The sequence below is a fragment of the Haliotis rufescens genome, unplaced genomic scaffold (genome assembly GCF_023055435.1).
Source record: "Haliotis rufescens isolate VD_foot unplaced genomic scaffold, xgHalRufe1.0.p SCAF_25, whole genome shotgun sequence".
Taxonomy (NCBI): domain Eukaryota; kingdom Metazoa; phylum Mollusca; class Gastropoda; order Lepetellida; family Haliotidae; genus Haliotis; species Haliotis rufescens.
This window is the reverse complement of record NW_025963946.1, coordinates 2,951,658-2,975,002: the sequence shown is the minus strand read 5'-3', so window position 1 is coordinate 2,975,002 and position 23,345 is coordinate 2,951,658. Positions and strand designations below refer to the sequence as shown.

General features: G+C 42.7%; 2 protein-coding genes across 2 annotated transcripts; both read left to right on the top strand.

The window, feature by feature from the left end:
• Positions 1-294: 294 nt before the first annotated feature.
• LOC125383599 lies at positions 295-2,712 on the top strand. The gene has a single exon (XM_048402181.1). The coding sequence runs from the start codon at positions 295-297 to the stop codon at positions 2,710-2,712; it is 2,418 nt and encodes an 805-aa protein (XP_048258138.1).
• Positions 2,713-2,980: 268 nt separating this feature from the next.
• LOC124150694 lies at positions 2,981-4,772 on the top strand. The gene is made up of 2 exons (XM_046522696.2): positions 2,981-3,848; positions 3,984-4,772. The coding sequence occupies exons 1-2, from the start codon at positions 3,751-3,753 to the stop codon at positions 4,474-4,476; spliced, it is 591 nt and encodes a 196-aa protein (XP_046378652.2). The 5' UTR covers positions 2,981-3,750; the 3' UTR covers positions 4,477-4,772.
• Positions 4,773-23,345: the final 18,573 nt, after the last annotated feature.

Sequence of the window (23,345 nt, the reverse complement as noted above, 5' to 3'; positions counted from 1 at the left end):
TTGAATGCATGCAAGACACGGGGGAACACATTCCAAATTTGTGCGTGGTGCAACTGGGATGTGGACGGTGCATCAGTGAAGTGAGCAAGGACTTGTGCGAACACTGTCCATGGAGAGAAGAAGGATATGGTCCCAGCCGTGAGATCGTGTTTCGAGGCCCCACCACGCGACATGATGTGTGTGTGTGGTTGACCACGTTGGCTGAAAAACCCAAGGAGAAGCCCCACCAAGAGGAAGAGGAGGGTAGCACACGCAAGGGGACAACAGACCGCCTGGGGAAAAAAAGAAAACGGGATGACAAGAAAGTACGCTTCCAAACGTCAACGACATGCATCACCCCAGCAGGAGGCGGAGGAGGGGGAGGGGGAGGGGGAAGAGGTCATGGAAGTGGAGAAAACAAAGAAGCCAAAGAACAAGAACACCACATGCCATACAGTCCCGAAGGAGGATCGCATTTATGTGATGGCCCATAATGCACGATCCTATGATTTACACTTAATCCTGAAGGGCCTGTCCCCCCTCCTGGTGACACTCCCCACCAAGATCCGACATGGCCAACAAATTTTGCAGATGACCCTGGGACGGTTGTGTTTCGAAGACAGCTTAAATTTCATCCCTTACCCCCTGAAAGCCTTTCCCAAGAGCTTTGGGCTGAAAGAAATGAAGAAAGGGTACTTTCCACACTTTTTCAATACGGGAGTCAACCAGACCTACAGAGGTCCCTATCCACCAGCCGTCACGTACGATCCCGATGGCATGTCTCCCACAGAACCCACAGTCTTCCTCCAGTGGCATACTCAAAAAGTGCAAGAAGGAGCTTTGTTCGACTTACAAGGAGAACTTTTAGCTTACTGCCAGAGCGATGTAGACATTTTGAGACGGGGATGCGCCGACTTCCGACAGAACGCCATCCACTCGGTTGGCATGGATCCCTTTGTGGAAGTGATGACAGCTGCTGCGTTCACCATGAAATCCTTTCGAAAACACGACCTGAAACCCAATACCATCGCCATTCTACCACCTCAAGGCTACCAACCCAAGAGAAACTATTCCCAGGCCTGTATGCACTGGCTCCACTATCTGATGGAAACGGACCCCCATCTGCACCTCCAGCACGCCAGGAATGGAGGTGAAAAAGAGTTCACGTGTGGAGAGGGCCACCATCGGTACAGCGTGGATGGCTACGATCCAGCGACAGGCACCGTCTACGAATTCCTGGGGTGTTTCTGGCATGGGTGCCAGGCCTGTCACAAGACCCGACGTGGAGAACCGCATCCCGTCCTGGGCACGTCGTTGGGAGCCCGTTACACCGACACCCGCTACCGCTTGAGTCTCTTGAGTCAACACCCTGAGGTGAAACGGATCGTCACCCTTTGGGAGCACGAGTTTACGAAAATGCAACGGGAGGACTCCGCTCTGCGTGCTTTCTTGCAGGGGCCCCGCTGTATCCACGTCCCCGGGCCGCTCAACCCTCACGACGCCTGCTATGGAGGACGCACCACTGCGACGCGATTATGCTACGAAGCCCAAGAAGGTGAAACCATCAAGTACATCGATATTTGTTCCCTTTACCCCTACATTTGTAAGACTGGAGCGTTTCCCACGGGGCACCCGGCCCTTCTCCATCAACCCCCTGTGGACACGTTGTTTGAACTTAAAGGCCTGATCCAATGCCGTGTCCTACCCCCGAAACGACTCTACCATCCGCTACTGCCTTACAGATCGGTTGGCAAACTGCTCTGTCCTTTGTGCCGTACGTGTGCCGATGGCCGGTCAGACTCCCCCTGCCAGCACACGGACGAAGAGAGGTCATGGGTGGGGACGTACGCCACCGTAGAACTCCAGGAAGCCGTGAAGAAGTATGACTACCGGGTGCTTCAGATCTACGACGTTTGGCATTTTGACACCTTTGCACAGCATGACCCCGACACCCAGCAAGTGGGACTCTTTGACACTTACATCGATCGGCATTTCAAGGAGAAGCTCGAAGCCAGCGGATACCCCGAAGGATGTACGGATCACGACACTTACATCCAGGAAATCTACGACAAAGAAGGCATTGTGTTGGACAAGGATCGCATCGAAAAAAATCCAGGACTTCGCACGATTGCCAAGATGCAACTGAATTCGCTCTGGGGCAAGTTTGGACAACGGGTAGACTACAGTCAGAACCTCTATATCAGCGATCCTGTACAGTACTTTGCCTTGTGGAGGGATGAACGCAATACCATCGAGGATGTGACCGTTGTCAACGAACACATGGTGGAAGTGACCTATACCCATCGGAAAGAATACCAAACCCCTCATTCTCATTTCAACGTCGCCATCGCCGCTTGGGTCACCGCCCAAGCACGTCTCAAGCTGTACGAGACCCTTGCCCTGGTGGGCCGCAGGGTCTTCTATTTTGACACGGACAGCGTCATTTACATTCATCGACCCCACGACGCGAATCCAGAGCTGGGCCATTCGTTGGGTGAGTTTACGGATGAACTGGACGGAAACACCATCAAGACGTTTGTGTCGGGAGGCCCCAAAAACTATGGCTACGAGTTAATGAACCCCAGACCCGATGGAACGCGCACGACCTGCAAAGTGCGAGGGTTCACTTTGAATTACCGAAACCAACACCTGGGAAAGAGGGGGAGAAAATCAGTTTGGATTACCCTCATCAGATCATTCGAAAAGGACCTCGGCACGAAAAAGCACTTGTGACCCAACCCTCCCGAAAAGACTATCGTACCGTGTACGACAAACGACGTCTCGTCTACGACGAAACCACAGGGCTGCCTGTAGACACGCTTCCCTTTGTGTACAGAGACGACTTTCTATAAAAAAAATTCATGACAGCGGATCGAAACTGAATCGACATTGACCCCTACAGAAAAAAAACGGATCGAAATCGGACCAATCCGAAGCCTGGGTTGTCGACCAATCAGAGGCCGCGCTCGGGCCATGGTGGGCTCTGATTGGTCGAACCGAGGTTGTGCTTTCTCTCTCACGCTACAAGCCTAACCCTATGGAAAAGAAACACAAGGGTCGGTCCAGTTTGGAAAAAAATTGAGACTCAGACCAGACACTGGAACGGACCAATCAGAAAGCAGGACCTCCGTGGCTTTTAATACGACCGACGCTCTCCGGTCATCACTTTTCACTGAACGGACCGAGCAACAACATCGTCCCTCTGATTGATGTTCCTCACGTTGTGTTGGTTGTTGGCGTTTTATCTGGAAGAAACACGTGTTTGGAGAGAGTACCATCAAGTGTTGACGCACCTCCATGAAGACTTGGAAAGAAACAACAACAACAACGAACAGAACATCCGGACAACATCATGTCGAACAACATGTCGAAACGCTTGAATGACAAGACACGAAGCGACATGAGTGGCCAAGGAAGCAGTGGAGATGGGAGCGGTGAAATGACTGCTGAACTGTGGGGTGAAGTGTACGACTTGCTGTGTTTAAAGATGAAGACCGACGACGCGTACGCCAAGTTACGTACGAAGGGCGACGACATGATGTGCGAACAGATACGTTCAAAGATGAGGAAGCTGACTGAACCCCAGAAAGGAACATCGAAGAAGACGTTAAAGAAGATCCAGAAGAAAAAGACGAGCAAACCCACAGCAGTTGTTGTCCCCACAGCAGCAGCAACAACACCCACCACCACCACCACCAAAGCGCCAGTCACCACCACCACCACCACAGCAGCCACAGCAACATTGCAGCAGCGACAACAGACACCGAAACGATGGGGACATCCTTTTTGAAACCTGCAACACCTGCAACTTCTGCAAAAAGACGATCACGGAAGAAATTATCTCTGAAGATCTCTCCTCAAGAACAGCTGTAAGTACCCTGCTCTTCTTTTGTCTCAGTCATTCTTGATGTGATGTTGATGTTGATGTTGATGATGATGATGGCGATGTTGATGATGACTATACCTATGCATATGATGAATGGACTCTGTCCTATGATTGACAGGACCCCTGATGTCAGTTCAGCCCAGACCATGCTAGAACAGTGGTGGGAACAAACACCTCGGGAGCCCACCTATTCACCGAATGCCCCTGTGACGATGGCGACGGGTGACCTCGATGATCATGAAGCGCTCAAGCTGGCCACTCTCCCTTCCATGGATCTGGACACGCTCCCCCTGCTTGAGGCTTCTTGGTCACCAGCATCACCGGAAGATGTTCATGTCTACTCCTCAGGTATGCCCATGGTTTGCGACGATGATGATGATGATGACAACCTTGACCTGGATCCTTATGGAGAAGCTCAACTCACTCCCCTACAACGCGAATTTCGTGTTTGCCGACACAACAACATGTTAAGATACATCAGTTGCAACAGCGGGCAAGTGATGTGTCATGCCTGTGGTCTGGAGCTCATAGACTGTACTTGTATGTTGACCTATGACAGCATAGTGACACATGACATGCCTATCGCATCTGAGGATCACATCTTATGGTGATCCTCCTCTTCACTCGAAGAACTTTACAACACGTAAGCTGCAACCGTGATCAAGTGATGTGTCATGTCTGTTTCATGGAGGCCATAGACTGTACGTGTTGAACGGATGGACCTCTCACATGTTTGAGGGAGGACCACCTCTTATGGGATTGAAGATAGAAGAGCTTGAAGATGAAAGAGGAAAACGTTGTCGCGTTTTTGTTGTTGTTGTTGTTGTAGGGACATGCAAAGCACTCCCTCCTCCATTGACTTTTCGTATTTCCATTGTATCTGGTTGTGATTGTTTTTTCCATTATTAAACAGTGATTGATTGAACTGACTCTTTGTGTCTTGATTGATCTCAACTCCAATAGAGTGCCGAACCGAGGGTAGAGGTTGAGTTGAGATGTCGTTTACGTCGTCTGTCCGTCTGTCTGTCTGTCTGTCTGTGCGTCTGTCATGTCAGTGCACACCAAAGTGTAAAATTAAAATAAAAATAGATAAAAGAGAAAGGCTATGCTTGAAAGATCAGCTGCCTGGTGTCAGTCATTCCAGTACGCATCACCACACCCACCGTGTGCCATGTCATGTCATGTATCATGTCATGCATCATGCCGTGTGTCCGTCAACCCAAACACAGGATGACGTCACGTAATGAGGTGGAGGAGGTGGAAGCTAAGGTCATGACCTTCCGTTGAAGGGAGTAGGGTGGAGAGTTTCATAAAAGCAGGCGAACCCTCAGACCTTCAGTGAAGTCACAGTCATCATGGAGCAAAGACGTTCTAAGAATGCCATGTCATCATCCCGAGATGTCGTCACCGATTCTGAGTGGGTGTCTGATAAGGCGGGAGAACAAGAAACGAGAAAACGTCCACTCTTTATGGACGACACACTCTTGATGGACGACACATGGCGACTCAGTGACATTCTGGAGAGACCTTTTCCTTCTTACACCTTGTGTCATCCTTCTCATCCCAACTATGATTCATTTCAAGAACGTCTGAGGTCTTTTCAAACGTGGCCTAAAACAGATGACCCAGACCCCTTATGACATGGCCATGGCTGGCTATTTCTATCCAGGACGAGGTGACCGTGTTATCTGTTATTGCTGCGGTGTGACACTCCGCCAATGGGAAGCCACGGACCAACCCTGGAAAGAACATCTGAAGCACGCCAAAGTCCCCTGCGAATACTTGTGCGTGTTTTGTCCTGATGGAGAAGTGAACGAAAAATACAGAGGTTTGGTGTCCCAAGAAGCAGGGAAGAGAAGAGTCGAGTGTCTTGTACACCCCAAGTGACAAAGTGTCCCCCCTCATCCTGTGACTTTTGTTTTGTTGTGTTGGTACATGTGATCAGGGGGATTAAAAAAAAAGTTGAACTCATAGTCGTGTTATGTTGTCTGTAGGATGAAGAAAAAACAAAACAGGATCGAAATGCACACCCCGATAAAAACCGGATCGAAATCGGACCAATCGGAAGCCTGGGTTGTCGACCAATCAGAGACCGCGCTCGGACCAGGCGGGTCTCTGATTGGGCGAACCGGGGTTGTGCTTTCTCTCCCATGGTAAAATCCATTTCCTATGGAAAAAAAACACAGGGGTCGGTCCGTTTTGGAAAACCGAGGTGCAGGCCAGGCCCCGGAACGAATCAATCGGAGCTGCGGCCTGGCGAACCAACCAGGAAGCAGGGTATCAGTGCCTCTCCTATAAAAACAAAACAAGAGCGAAGCCACTCACACACACTGCATTCTATGAAACCCATCATGTCAGCTCGATACAGTTGTATGAAGTGTCAGACCGACAGTCACAGTTACCTGTACTGCCCTGAAGTGACATGCCTCCAGTGTCACGATCAAGGTCACCGTCACTATGTCTGTCCGAAGATGAGCAGTCAAGAGAAGCAGGAGAATCGGAACCCGTGCCCCTGTTGCAACTGTGGAGCCCTGGGTCATTTCGCTGCAGGTTGCCCAGAACCCAGTCCAAAGAACACTCCTCATCGCCTGGACCGCTGTTACAACTGTCGAGCCCTGGGTCATTTCACTGCAGATTGCCCAGAACCCAGTCGAAAGAAAATGTTAGCAACACCGTCCACGTCGACACCCGTGGCACCCGTGACACCCGTGGCACAAGTGCTTCATCTCATCGAAGACATGCATGCCGATGTCCTCGACCTAAAAGAATGCCTCACACAACTCCGTGTAGGCATCACACCTCGTCTAGAGAAAAGAAAACGGAACAGAAGCCCCTCAAGAAAACACCCTTCAAAGCGCAGACGACACCTTCAGTCCGAGGATGAGATGGAAGTAGAGGATGAATAAGATAGATCATCTGAACAAAGTGACTAACGCATGGGCCATGCTGCCCCACTGTTTTTACCAGTTTCCCATCGTTTGCAGTTTTTCCAGTGTTCCAGTGTTCCAGTGTTCCTGCCGTTTCCTGTCGTTTCCCGTTTCCAGTTTGTTTTCCAACGGCCCTTTTCAGGGCCACCCATCTCTCCCGAAAGACAGCTTTTCCTCCTTTGCTTTGACGACCCTCCAACCCCCCACACACCGTGAACCCACCCCCGCCTCCTCCCGCCTCCTCCCTCCAACCCTTCACCGCCACCTCCCTCCCTTCACCCCCACCGCCTTTTCTATTTCTATTTTTAGAACGACAAAAGAACAAAAACCATGTCGATCTTGTTCACCTTGTACGTGCGCTTCTCCGGGTTTTCCCCCTCCTCCCCGGAAACGGATGCGACGCCATCTTGAAGGCGCACGCTACCGGACACGGATGCGACGCCATCTTGAAGGCGCGCCACCGGACACGGATGCGACGCCATCTTTGATGCGCGCGCCACCGGAAACGGGTGTGCCGCCATCTTGGATGCGCACGCAAGTCACATGCGCAGGTCACGTGACCGGATGTGACGTCACAGAGGTCACGTGATCCTCTCGACCAATCAGAAGCCAGGAGCGGTTCTAGGGTAATGCGTACGACTACTTCTTTGTTTCTGTTGTTTGTCAGCACAGATGGAGGCCTGGAACACTCTGTTACTAACATGTTGTTACTGGCTGTGCTGCATATAGAAAATCGTGGTGGTACTGACATTTATATTAGACCATGTCGTTTTTCTCACTCACTCATTCCAGTGACATTATGAGCGATAATTAAATTCACAATATGTCAGACTGTAGGGGTGCCCGTTTAAATGACTTTTTTTGTGTCATACAATTCTGTTTATAATCCTGATTAAATTTGCCCCGACCAGCACAAAATGAGTGGCTCCAAACCGTTTTACTATAATTTAGAATTGATACTTTAAAATGATCTCCCATCATAGTTTTTTATCATACTTTTATGAACACTTCGCCAAGGGGCATATATCATGCACATAGTTGTTCCATCGTCTTCGACTATTTGCTATGCCTTTAAGATAAGGTAACAGAAGATGTGGGCAACGCCACTTCTGACGCAAGGAGCAAATTGGCTGTTTCCGTAATCTCTGATATAGATTACTTTCACTGAATCAGCACAAAATTAAAGTACAAAACTTAGGAAAATTTGTTTAGGGAGTTGGGGACAATTAGTGTGAAAAAGCTTCAATAAACGCAACCAACCAAAAATAGTATTGTCGATGGTGTCACATGGTTTTGCTCAAAATAACGAATATTCGGGAGTAAATGCTTCACATGTTCTCTCTATAAAAGGCCAGACATCCGATCCCATATCCTAGCTACTCTGAGCAATCTTCCGAAGTGCGGAGCAGAAAAACACCACTTTAGATCGCCTTGATGATATCTTACCCTGTCACGCATAAGTGAAAATATACAGATTTCGTGCCATAGGAATTCTTGAATATGTACCCAAACGAGACGTCGTATGTCTATTCAACGTTCACAGGTACACCATATGGCACTTATGATACGTTATAAATAGAACAAACACATCATAGATCGACCACTTGGTAGCTGCCCACCCGTGATACCTCCCCGGCAAGTCACTTGGATTCTAACCACGCATCTCCGACACAGGTTCCAGACTCGTACAGCCCGTACTATCCCTGGTGACAAACGTCCATCTGCCAGGACGGTTCGACGGCGTCTACGCATCTACAGGATCCGTGTTGCGGGGAACAACACGTTAGCGGAAAATGGCCCTCTTCACTGATGAGTCACGTTTCCATCCTAATGTTAATGTGTTATCCACGTGCCTCCAACACATCCTGATCTGTCTCCAAACTGAGTACCCGTGAAGATTCGGGGTACAATAGGTCTTCAGCAACCCATGCTTGCCGTAAAAGGCAACTATGCTTGTTGTAAGAGGCAACTAACGCGATCGGGTCGTCAGGCTCGCTGACTTGGTTGATGCATGTCATCCCAATGACGCGGATCGATGCTCATGATGTCCATCACTGGATTGTCTGGTCCAGACTCGATTATTTACAGACCGCCGTCATATAGCTGGAATATTGTTGAGTGCGGAAACAAAAACTAATCTGAGATGAAACGCAACGTCATTTTCGAACTCTTCAAATTACTCAAACAGCGTTGCAGGAACTTGCTTATCCTTTCACTGCTATGGAATCCCAGGCCTTTCTTCAACATTTATTGGCCTCAGCAAGGCGAAGATGTCAGGCCTGCATCAATGCATAAAATGGACACACTCGCTACTGTCCCTGTGAAATTGCCTACAAACCCCTTCGTGTTACCTGCTCATTTTTTAAAAAGAGCTCGTTATATAGACTGTTGCTCGTTATATAGATTGTTGCTCGTTATATAGATTGTTGCTCGTTATATAGACTGTTGCTCGTTATATAGACTGTTGCTCGTTATATAGATTGTTGCTCGTTATATAGACTGTTGCTCGTTATATAGATTGTTGCTCGTTATATAGATTGTTGCTCGTTATATAGACTGTCGCTCGTTATATAGACTGTCGCTCGTTATATAGACTGTTTTGTTTTGTTTTGTGTATGTCACAATACCTTTGCCTTTGCGAATGTTTTGTAAAGGTCCATCTTACATGGGAGGCAACAGTTTCGGTTATGACAGACAAGGCCTCTTGGTAGATAGGGTTACAATTTTCCAGTATCAACAATAACTTTCAATCCTTGTTGGCACAAAAAGTGTTTTCAACACCCCGGTATATCCTTTTGTCTTGGTCTCAATGAAAACCAATACGTTATCTTGTATACACAATAAGTACATTTTGTAGCTATACCATGATATCATGAATTAGTGACACCCAATTGAAAATCAGTAATGTGTATTTTCTGCAAGAACCAAAGATTGTGTGAATAGGTCTGTCATGCATATGCAGGTAGTTTAAAGATCCGTCAGGTGAGGTGAAATGGGGTTTATTGTCATGTCCAATATTATTGCACTTATATTGTGACGTGCATGGACGTGTGTGTGTGTGTGTGTGTGTGTGTGTGTGTGTGTGTGTGTGTGGCCGTGGCTGCTTGTACTAGTCTGGACTGATGCCAATTTACAGTGCTAGCCCACTGAGATACCATGCCGCAGTTTAACATGAATAACCCACTCAGACACACTATACTGAATCCGAGCCGATCAGTCATTGCTTTAGCCCCTTAATGTCGAGCGCAAGACAGGATAACAACAAGTACCATTTTGGTATGATGCGGCCGGGGATCGAATTCTTGACCTACCACTCTCCGGGCGGACGCTCTACCACTAGACTATGGAGTGGTCTTAAAGATCCATCAAACAAATGTTCATCTGGAGCATTTAGAAATATTAACTGTTGTTCAGATGGCCCCTTAAACGCACGTTTACATCCCGTTATTGGCATATTGGTTGAATGTCAATGAGAGTGACGTGCATGAATGTGTGGCTACTCCAGAAACACCATCAGACAGGAATGGTGTAGGACACTAGCATTAATTTGTCATTCTGTATCAGGTAAGAGAATACACATTTCCTATTGATGAATTGTACCTATCCATTCACTTGCCTTGAGACATTTGACATGTTCTATCTTGTTTGAGCCACGAAACAATGGCCTATTTCCTGTGATTGTCCAATCCTTTAAAATCAATCCTGATCATCTTGCCTCATCATAGAACTGTCAAGTCGTAATCTGTATTTCTACAGGACTTTCCTCCTCGTTGCTCTTGCAAGGTGTGGGTGTTGTTACAAATGTTACCTCCAGAATATCATAATATATGCTAGCATACTTTGTAGAAATTCCACAAAGTATATCGATGTTTTGAGCAAGATTTACTGAGAGTTTGGCATTACTTCAGCAAAATCATGGCGTCAAAAGTTCTGAATGATCTTCCTACAGTGCACATTGTAGGGATACCAACTCCAGTAAAAGGTAGGAGGAGCGAACCTTTATAGTCACTTGATTAGTCCAAAAGCTCCAGCATAAATATTTAAGCTAAGTAATGAAATCACTTTCAATGGTTGCTAACGTTTACATACTTATGACTAACTAGACTATGAATCCGGATGAAGAAATAGTATTACACATCTATTTATCAATTCCTCTATTCAGTGTAATGTAATGGATACATTCTAAAAGGGCTTTGAAACTACAACAATACGTATTTGATGTGAAGTATCGCTACATTTCCAAGTGTTGAAAAATTGCTTCTTCAACATAATCATTGTCTTTTTCCTATCTGCTCAGTCAGTTTGCCTTTTTCAGTAATGAGATATTGTCATTACCAAATACATATAAGACATTTAATGTGTGTATCACTAACGGTGACGATGTATTCTGGCTACACACATTAGTTGTATGCGTAAAGGGTAAATAAGTCAATGCCAGCTTGAGTGAGGAAGTGAGAAACTTTGGATTACACCAGAGACCTTCTCTAAGATAATAGAACCATATATGGGTAACAATACCCATTAGATCTGTAGAGCTATCCGTCATTAGACACAACTGTGATACAAAGGTGAGCTCGGTTACTGCACATTTAGATGTTTGTCTGCATTCTCAACTAAGAATACCTCCATTGGGGTTATTTATTTCCAGATGCATGGATGCTGTTTCTATCTCAGAGAAGATGAATTGCCAGCTAAGAACATAATCGAAAACACATTTGGCGGACCACATGTATATCCAATTTGATATTTTACTTTGCCTGTTGATAGGTGTCTCAGTACATCGGTATAACCTGCAAAAACAATGTTCACGTTCCCTTCTTTCTTGATTGCCCATTGCATTATACTTTAGGAGAAATATATATGCCTAATATGCACACATCCGTCCTCAGTATTAGTCATTTTTTTACATCAAAGGCTAAAACAAGAATAATCAACTAGTTGATTAATATGTAGATGTTGATATTGTAAAATCATATTTTCCTGAATAAGTATATTCCTTACATGCACAACAAGGCAGCATGACACACTAAAACAACCAATATATCAGAAAACGTATATTTCTCAAAGTCCGACTTTAATATTTTGTACACAAAGTTTTTTTATGTAAGTAATATTCCTAATCATAATAACCATAATAATAACTGCACAATCAATAACGTTATGCCATCTCTATACCCTAAAGCATGCTCCTGGAGAGTGAGTGAGTGAGTGAGAGTTTTTGAATTACAAATACATTCTCTGCTTGCTGGAGAGAGTACAACCCAAACCTACTCCTTCATGTTTGTGGGTTTGCATTAACATACCTTCCTTTATCAATGCAAAAAAATCGAGTTATCTGATCGGTAAGTTGCTGTCTCGTAAAAAGTAGGATCAACGACCTGTTCGGATAGCATCACGTTATAGTGTTGATTGATGTCACTTGCTTGTCTCATGACAATTGACCCTGTTAACTCTTCGAGGTACCATATTGGATCCCGTACACACTGCTGTTGACGTATGCCACTTATATTCCTACTGGGTACCCATTTGCTGAGGCTACTACAGCGGCGTTTATCAAATAACACTGCAAACACGAAAACGTCGTTTTTTCCGTATATGGTCATTGCACGGAAAAACGACTAAAAATTCATTAAAATTGATTAATTGGTCAGCGTCTAGAAAGTGTCCAGAAAAGGGTCGAGTTTTTCAAGCGTAAAATGGACGGAAAAACGATGCTTTTTGCTCCGCGTTGTACAACTGTTAACGGCCAATCAGATGGCGCTGGTCCCCCGATGCACGTGATGTCCAAGGCTTCCTTTCGGAAGCATTAGGTTTCGTATTTCTGGCATGCCTTGCTCTAGTATCTCTCGCGCGCAGTGCAGCGAGATTTGCTGATAAGCTAGTTTTAGGATTTGTTACATGTTAATGGAATTCAGACACGCGCCAAGAAGTCAAACCAAACAATGTTACTAAGTTTATTGTGGTAACGGCTATGTACAGTTACCCCTATCGGATAATGGGTTATGTTTCATTTGGTTATAACAATAACTATTTTTTTAATGTGAAGTTCACAAGATATACGACTTGGACGCGAGGTCGGTCTCATGACGTTCTTCATGTGACTGTATTCTTGAAAAGGCGTAAACACTGACTACTTCCACATTCCTGGGGAAAACCCTTGGAATTCCCTGGTACGAATTCATACAGAAGCGTGGTTGCAAGCCCATTTAAGGATACCCTCGCTACAACCCATCCCAGAGAGAAAAAACACGAAAAAAAATCCAAACTGTCGCAGTAACAATTTACAGAAATCTATGAATTTACCTTAGTATCTATTTGACACATCTTCACAATCACCTTTCAATGATCGGCCAATTGATCAGTGATGCCAAAGGCTTGAAATAGCCACAGGTTAATTAACAACTTCGAAAATATCTCCCGTCACGTTTATCGTGTCGGCCATTTTGACGTATTGTACTTGATGTAAATGTATTACGACGCTCTGTCATTGTAATTGACTTACTAAGGTAATTCTGTAAAAGATCCTCTCATCTCATGAGGATATTGTTTGGAATATATTTCTTGTAAACATACTAAAACATATGTTCCTCGCTTTGGGCGGAACTATTTTATTCCGGGGTGGCCCATTAAATCTAGTAGTAAGTCAAGGCACCATGCGTGATCTGTTATTTTATGTGTTTAAATTACGATTTGGGGCGTTAATAAAATACACTGACGCAAGTATATTCTATTCAAATCAATTGGCTAATTGAATATGCTTTCTTTTACATATTACATAACATCACTGCACAAAATATGAACAGTTGCAGTAACACACTACGGTAATCGCATTAAACATCATTTTCAACTGTACAGTATATCAGTATTTCAGTTACATCATGGTGTATCAGACTGATGTGGGATAAAAATCCGAAGTGGTTCAGGTCATCCAATGGGTGTTCGGGAAAAGGTGAGCGTATCCTGCCACACAAGTGGCACCCGTCACAAACACATGCAAGGACAAGTCAATTGTTCACCTGAACAAAGCACGGAAACACACAATGATGCCCGTCCTCAGTTTTACCGAGCATGTAAACTATTTTGTCCGTCAAAAACATGGACGAGTATAAACAATATGTCCATTCACGTAATACATGTCATACATTTGACAAAATGTATTGACTCGGAGCATTATTGTTAATCACAGCGTATGCAGTTGAACTCATCACCCATCCCATTATTGATAACCCTTCTTGAAGATCTATGAAATCAGAAGCTGCAACACTCTATCTTTTAACTGGCATGTCAGACTTCTATTTCATTACTCAGTTTTATTTGCACGGATTACTATGGAAGGGACATTGTCTCGTTGTCGCATTGTCGCATTGACGCCTTTACAAAAACAAGCAAAACGTGTCAAAATTAACAAAAGCGCGACAATTGGCCATTTGTCGGATTGTCGCGTGTCCGCATTGTCGCTCTTTGATAATCCTTTTCTTTATTTTACAAAAGGGCGACGATGCCGTAACGCGACATTTTCAAGGTCAAAATATGTCTCGTTGTCGCATTGTCGCCCCATCACAAATGTGTATAAAAGGCGTAAAGTTCAGTTATTGTTACAGTTAGGAAGTTCAACCTGATAAATGTACGTCTTGAAATGAAAACACAAGTCCGTCCGCGAGTCCATAACGTTTTATTGTGAGCTCTTCTCTAAAGTGCTTAGTGTTCAACTCCCAGTTCCAAACACGTAGTACCTCCTCAATAATCCACATACCTCCAGTGCAGTGGTCTTCCGGAAGATCTTACTCTTGACCGTATTAGACAACTGACGAGGGCATTGCCTAAAAGTCGGGCCGGGCCGGGCCAAGACGGGCCAAAGTGTTATTGGCTAATTACTTCATTATCGGCGATCATACCTACATATTATTGATGCAACATATACACATGACATTAATGAACAATCACCAACCAAAAACGTGAATCATAATTAGGTATTTCGGAGTAAATCGCTTGAAATCCAGAAAGTGGAGCTGTGTGTAAGCGTCGCTGATCTAGGTAACATGTAAAAGAGCAATCGTTAAACGAAATAAGATTTGAAACGTATCAAATACTTCTAGCTCTCGCGATACAAATTTCCATCTGTCGGCATAGTGTTTATATTCATAGGATAGTACTATATCTATGTAAATACCACTTAATAATGTCACTGTTCATCGTGTATAAAGCAGACACGTTGGTTAAAGTAGACCTCTTCTCCCCATACTCTCAACAGTCTCACAAGTGTTCGGTCCGACTTGGCCCGGGCTGTCAAAATCAACTTAAACCTCACAGATGTAACATGAAATGGATTCACACCTATAGATTAGTATTATATCTACCTAAATATCTCTTTATAGTGTCTCAGATCGCGGTTTTTAAAGAAAACAAGGTGCTCAAAGTGAAGTGGTATACAGGTAGATATTATATCATTTTGTCTTGGAACATCTATAAGATGTACAGCTACATGTATTTACCAAAAGAAAGAATCTACGTTTTTACTTCATTAAATAAACATTCACTCATTGAACATCTCCAACAGTTTTGTCCATGTTGAGATCCACTGAAATGGTTAGTTCACTTGTTACATTTATATAGAACAGAACGTTATTTGTGATTAAATATGATTGTGGATACATTTACCTTGGCTTTATTTTAAAATTTAACAATAGCTTGCGTGTGGTTTGTTTGGAAGCATAAAATCAACTATTGTTTGTAAAAACCATTTGTGTGTGTTAATATATATGTTTTTTAAAGGAAGAGGTGTTTGAATAAATAATTATTTGTGTGTTCACAAACCCCTATCATGTAATTATATTTTCCTGAATAACATGTTGTTTGCATGTAAAATAAATGTCCCTGTTCACCTATGTAGAAAGTCGATAAGCGAAATAAAACTGAGTAACAGACTGTGTATTATAGATCCATAGAAACACGATTGCATAGACGATCAATTCAGAATACAACAGGTGTAAGGTGTGGCTAATTGACATGTATCTCGATGACTAATTGAAATGTATTTCGCAGGTAATAATCAATAAACATTGTGACAGAAAAACAAGTGAAGGATTGAGTTGAATTTTAGTTTTGCGAAAAAGGTCCGTGGTTTCTGTGGATGAAACTAAGTTTGACAATGTTGCAAATGATCACTTTCTTTGACTTCATTACGGATTCCTCAACCTGTATCAAGGAGAATTGTTTACAGTTAAGTAAAATTCTAATTAAGATTTCTTAAAGCTGTCACAGTGGCAAATTCAAACTTCGATATCATGGTACACAGTTCTATTGTAAAGTCAGATTGGGAGTTCGAATTGGCGCTATGTATTTTTATCTCGAATTTGAAATAAGCGGTAAAATTTATATGTTTTGTTTGTTTGTTTGTTTTGTTTTTTAACGCCACACTCAGCAATATGCCAGCTATATGACGGAGGTCATGCAAAGAATCAAGTCTGGACCTGACAATCCAGTGATTGACATCACGAGCATCAATCCAAACAATTGGGATAAGATGATATGCAGCCAATCAACCAAGTCAGCGAGCCTGACAACCAACCCGATCCCGTTAGCCGCATCTAACGACAACCATAGTCATCTTTTAATACAAGCATTCGTTGCTGAAGATCTGTTCTAACCCTGATCTTCACAGGTCCAAATCTATATGTATTTTTATGGTGAGGCGGTCGTGATCGGAGAATAGGTTCGAGAGTTCGGTACACACATTCGTGGTCAATATCTCTCATGTTGTGGATGATAGGGATTTTGTCATGTTTTGAAGAAATGTCATTACTTGCATGCTTTTGATGGTACACAAAACGTAAGCTTTACCTCGAACATGCTAGTTCCGGTCACAAAATATATGCTTTATCTTTTACTGATTTTTGTATTAATAACATTACAACGTTTCTCAAGGTTACAGACTCCAAGGATTCATTAAAGTGCATTTTAAGCACCTAAAATTGACAACTAACACCCTGTTCGCAAAACTCCTAACGATTTTTACTAAAAATAGATACGAAAACTTTTGCTGAACCCGAGATTTGAATGACTGACAAATCCGTACTTTCTTGTGTTCTCATACATAAAACAGCAGTGTAAACATATCTAACATGGCTTAATGTGGAATGTGTCTAGGATTGTAAACTGTCCGTATTATTCCAAATTGTATGCATACACATGTGTCATGTCTTTATTTGGTTTTGTGTCTCTACCCGCAAACATATGTGGCAAGATACACCTTCCAGGATAGTGGACGATGTGGACACTGACGAAAATTTCTACAACATGTCCAAACATTCCCAAACAGACAGAATCATATGCTTTCTGAAAGTTTATCCAGCACATCGTTGTTGTCGTTGTCGTTTTTGTCGTCTACGTCATCATTATCCTTCAAGGATAGTGGACGGTATGGACACTGGAATATTTCGAATATTTGGAAATGTGTGCATTTTAATTAATATAAACACTATTTTAAGCGTCAGGAAACGGGATTTTTCTTGTCATGAATGGCGAGTATAACAACTTGGGAAGCTAGCTTGACATTTCCTTAGTACGGTCCTCATACTGTCTTTGCCTTGTTTCTCCTGAATCTCATTAGTTTCAAAAGAAACAGATAAATCGGTCATACAATGCTTTCATTGGATTTATCAAAAAGGACCATATCAGGTTTGTTCGCTTGGATACGTCTGACTCTGTATGTGGGCGTATTCCAAAGAATTTTATATGTAATTATCATTTCCCACGAGGCATTTTCTGGGTCGTACCATTGGTGGTCTCGGAATCAAAACCACACATTACGGTAACAAGAGGATCGAACCATGCCAAAGATACTGTGTTTGTGTCAAGCTGGACATCAACTTTGACACAAAATCACACATTGACGTTTTCGAGTAGCAAGTGACTGGCTCTAGGTCGATTTGATATGGCACTTCGCTTTATTGACACTCATTTCTGTACCGTCCAGCACCATCAACAAAATAAACATTAACATTGATATTCTTACTGCATCAATGGGTCGTTTAGGAAAATCCATTGACTTGTTTTCAGTCTTGACATGCTTCACAAGAGGATCTTCAGATAAATAAATATGTGCAATAGTGCACGATTAAATTCAATCATGAAAGGCCTCCTTGTTAATCACAACACGGACGTTAAAATATGGTGATCATCCTCATCATAAACAACTATCACCATCATTATCATTATGATGTTTATGTTCCCGTCAGAGTACATCGTATTTAAAGAAAACAAGGTATAGATATAAACACATCTGATGATACAAGCGTGAGTTTAAAGTTGATTTTGACAGCCCGGGCCAAGTCGGACCCAACACACGCCAAACACTTTTGATAGAGACTATGTTGAGAATGTAGAGGGAAAAGGGCTTCACTTTGAGCACCTTGTTTTCTTTAAATACAGCGAACCGAGACACTTTAAAGTGGTATATAGGTTAATATTATACTCGTTTATAGATGTGAATACATTTGAATATACATCTGTGAGGTTTAAGTTGATTTTGACAGCCCGGGCCAAGTCGGACCCAACACTTCTGACAGAGATTTTCTTAAGAAAATACAGGAAAAGTGTTTGACTTTAACGGACCAGTTTTCTTTACATACGATGTACTGAAACGTTATAAAGTGGTAAATAGGTAGATAAAATACTAATCTATAGATGTAAATACATTTGATTTTACATCTATGTGTTTAAAGTAGATTTTGACAGCCCGGACCAAGTAGGACCTAACACAAGCCAAACACTTCTGATAGAGACTATGTCTAGGATGTAGAGGGAAAGGGGCTTCACTTTGAGCACCTTGTTTTCTTTAAGTACAGCCATCTGAGACTCTATAAAGTGGTATTTAGGTGGATATAATACTAATCTATAGATGTGAATCCATTTGATGATATATCTGTAAGGTTTAAGTTGATTTTGACAGCCCGGGCCAAGTCGGACCGAACACTTTTAACAGGGATTTTCTTAATAAAATACAGTAAAAGTGCTTGACTTTAACGGTCCAGTTGTCTTTGAATGCGATATATTGTGACATTATAAAGTGGTGTATAGGTAGATATAACACTAGTCTATAGATGTAAATACATTTGAAGATACATATGGGTGTTTAAAGTAGATTTTGACCGTCCGGGCCAAGTCGGACCCAACACAAGCCAAACACTTCTGATAGAGACTAAGTTGAGAATGTAGAGGGAAAAGGGCTTCACTTTGAGCACCTTGTTTTCTTTAAGGACAGCGATCTGAGACACTATGAAGTGGTATTTAGGTAGATATAATAGTAATCTATAGATGTGAATCCATTTGATGATACATCTGTGAGGTTTAAGTTGATTTTGACAGCCCGGGCCAAGTCGGACCGAACACTTCTAACAGGGATTTTCTTAAGAAAATACAGTAAAAATGCTTCACTTTGAGCCCCTTGTTTTCTTTAAATACGATGTACCGTGACATTATAAAGTGGTATATAGATAGATTTAATACTAATCTATAAATGTAAACACATTTTAAGATACATCTGTGCGTTTAAAGTAGATATTGACCGCCCGGGCCAAGTCGGACCCAACACAAGCCAAACACTTCTGATAGAGAAAATGTTGAGAATGTAGAGGGGAAAAGGGCTTCACTTTGAGCCCCTTGTTTTCTTTAAATACGATGTACCCTGACAATATAAAGTGGTATATAGGTAGATTTAATATTAATCTATAGATGTTAACACATTTGAAGATAGATTTTTGTGTTTATAGAAGATTTTGACAGCCCGGACCAAGTCGGACCTAACACAAGCCAAACACTTCTGATAGAGGCTATGTTGAGAATGTAGAGGGAAAAGGGCTTCACTTTGAGCACCTTGTTCTCTTTAAATACAGCAAACTGAGACACTATAAAGTTGTATATAGGTAGATATAATGCTAGTCTATAGATTTAAAGACATTTGGTGATACATTTGTGTGTTTAAAGTGCATTTTGACAGCCCGGGCCAAGTCGGACCCAACACAAGCCAAACACTTCTGATAGAGAAAATGTTGAGAATGTAGAGGGGAAAAGGGCTTCACTTTGAGCCCCTTGTTTTCTTTAAATACGATGTACCCTGACAATATAAAGTGGTATATAGGTAGATTTAATATTAATCTATAGATGTTAACACATTTGAAGATAGATTTTTGTGTTTATAGAAGATTTTGACAGCCCGGACCAAGTCGGACCCAACACGAGCCAAACACTTCTGATAGAGACTATGTCTAGGATGTAGAGGGAAAAGGGCTTCACTTTGAGCACCTTGTTTTCTTTAAAGACGATGTACTGATATATTATAAAGTGGTATATAGGTAGATATAACACTGATCTATAGATGTAAACACATTTGATTATACTTCTATGTGTTTAAAGTTGATTTTGACAGCCCGGGCCAAGTCGGACCCAACACAAGCCAAACACTTTTTATAGAGACTATGTTGAGAATGTAGAGGGAAAAGGGCTTCACTTTGAGCACCTTGTTTTCTTTAAATACAGCGAACTGAGACACTATAAAGTTGTATATAGGTAGATATAATGCTAGTCTATAGATTTAAAGACATTTGATGATACATTTGTGTGTTTAAAGTGCATTTTGACAGCCCGGGCCAAGTCGGACCCAACACAAGCCAAACACTTCTGATAGAGACTATGTTGAGAATGTAGAGTGAAAAAGCTTCACTTTGAGCTCTGTGTTTTCTTTAACTACTGAAATATGAGACAATAAAGTGGTATATAATTAGATATAATACTAATCTTTAGATATAAAGAATCTTAGGAACTTGAGAAGTGCTTGGACAGTATTAACACGTGTCGTGTCAGTCCTTTGACATTCGCGAATATCCACTTCCAGAAAACATCCTGTGTTGGTTTAACACGAATTAGTAAAGGTTAATTAGGGATGCCCAACACGTTAATTAATGAAAGAAGAGTAGTCAGGACTTCCTACAAGTCCAACTCCTCCACCCTCTCCATCTCCTTTGACTTAGGTCAAAGGAAAAGGCCTCTGGTCAAAGCTCCGGCCAAGACCAAGCCTAAGGAGAAAACCACCCCGGCCTCTATCCCTGCTGCACCACGCCCGCTACAGAAGGCCAGGCCGCCCAAAGTGAAGAAGGCTCCACCAGTCGCCGCCATGGAGATCCAGGAGAGCCTACCCACCACCCCTCCGCCCCCAACAGCAGCATTGGAACTCGCTCCCCTCGAATCCGGAGGGGAGGAGCCCTTTCGCACGCCTGTAGGGACAGGTCACGGAAGGAAGAAGAGAAAGAGGAAAAGTATCTTCTCCCCTGACTCCCCCCCCCCCCCCCCCCCTCCCATCACCACCTACAAGCAAGACCACGGAAACACAGACCGCCGTTACACCAGGCCCCTCCCTCAACACCAGCCAAGTCCAAACCGACCCGGTTCCGGTGTCCCGGTATAAACTCTCCCCCGTACAAATTCTCCCCCCGGAGATTTTATACCGGTACAGATTCTCCCCCGGCGAATCTGTTCTGAAATAAAATCTCCCCCGGGCGGATATATTTCGCGCCCCCCTCAGTATAAAGTCTCCCCCCTGATTATTCGGTTTGTTGCAATGTCTTTAAGTACTATATTCTTTAAATAGTTATCTTTAATGTAAGGAGGGTTACTTTAAAAAATAGATTATGAAATATGGTCATAATGAATTGATATTTCAGAATATTTTATTTGGTAACTGTACCTTCCATCCTAAAATAATTATAAGACATAATCATACCAAACAAAGGATGGGAGACATGAGTCTCTACAGAACTTGTTGTTTCTAATACAGTTGTTATTGTCTGTATACATTTTTTTAATATACCAGTTTGAGTCTACATGTGAACACAATCGATGGTTGAAATGTTAGTCTAAGAACAAAACATGAACTAATTCTAAAGAACTCTGATGTATAAAGTTACCTTCATCTTTGATTGACTGATGTATTTTCAATCTTTATTCAGCACTGAAGAGGCCACAGGCCTATAGTACGAAGCATTAAGTTTATGAATAAACTGTTATAAAATATTCATAAAGTATCAGGGGTCATTTCAACTTGCAAAATGATTGACATAGTCCTTTATAGAGCGAGGATTGGGCTGTTTTCTCACCCGATTGACTGACATACAACATTCACATGGTTTAGAATGGTACAATGAATGGTAAAGCATGCAAATTACTCTAATACGCGATATTTCATAAGAAAATATCATATCTCCGTTAAAACATAAAACCAATATTTATGAGTCTACATATTGATATAAGACTTTATCACTGTATCCAATTCCAACATTTTAGATATAAACTTTCGGACAGTTCAGTTCAAAATTCTTCAACCTTTAATACATCACAGGGATTTGTAGCTAGACGACGGGAATCTACAGTCTTGACTGTGTGTGTGTTGTTTTATGAGAATGTTTCTCACCGACCTTAGCGTGTAGGGGTGTGATGTCCTGGGCAGGAAATGACAGTGTTTTGACTAGTCGTCTCTCATTAATTAACGTTATGGGCATCCCTAATTAACATTTACTAATTCATGTTAAACCAACACAGGATGTTTTCTGGAAGTGGACAATCGCGAATGTAATAGGGCTGACACGACATGTGTTAATAACTGTCCTAGAACTTCTTAAGTTACTAAACATTCTTTATATCTAACGACTAATATTATATCCACCTATATACCACTTTATTGTCTCATATTGCGGTAGTAAAGAAAACACAGTGCTCAAAGTGAAGCCCTTTTCACTCCACATTCTCAACATCGTCTCTATCAGAAGTGTTTGGCAACTATTGAACTGCATGGCAAGTATTTATAAAACGACCGGGGGAGGAAATATTCTGGGGGGAGATTTTATTTCGTAGGGAGGGGGAGAATTTATTTCGAGAGGGGCGGAACTGTACCGGTATAATTGACACCGGCCGCATGGAACTCTGGGTTGGAGAGTGTAGTTGTCGCAGCGCGCATTGATCCGGGAACCAGACCGGAAGTGACAGTTTGGACCGTCGCTTATATCATTTCAAAAGGAGAGTTATTTCCCTTTGGAACAAAAAGATTGCCCAATAGTCAGTGTTGATAAGTCAATAATGATCGGTTAATTATCACACGAACAGTGATGATGGCGTTGAAATATGAGCACATACAGTCGTGCTGTGACTCGTTTGATTGAATTTGTTGTTATTTATTGTCAAAAAAGAAAGACGATATTTGCAATTGCAATAAGCTCCCAATTTATGCATCACACAATATGTTATTGCAAATTTCCATTTCATCTACCCTGAGCCTTTTTCCAATACTAAATGTTCAGCTCTTACAAGGAACGTCACAGAAAGTAGTATAGGTAATGGTGATTCTGCCGCAACCCCACTGGAGGCAGATTTATATACCTATACTGCTACTACAGGGAGAATTTTTTATGTGTAAACGCTGATGCGATTCAACGATCGTCATGAGATTAAGTTAAATTGACTCTAGCTCACCACTACCTTGAGTCAATCAATGATACCATAGAGGG

Excerpts from the sequence above, each read along its gene's own strand:
- LOC125383599 (XM_048402181.1), top strand. The coding sequence starts at position 295 with ATGACAAGAAAGTACGCTTCCAAACGTCAACGACATGCATCACCCCAG.
- LOC124150694 (XM_046522696.2), top strand. The coding sequence starts at position 3,751 with ATGGGGACATCCTTTTTGAAACCTGCAACACCTGCAACTTCTGCAAAA. Across the intron at positions 3,849-3,983 it reads ATCTCTCCTCAAGAACAGCT|GACCCCTGATGTCAGTTCAG; the intron begins GTAAGTACCCTG and ends TATGATTGACAG.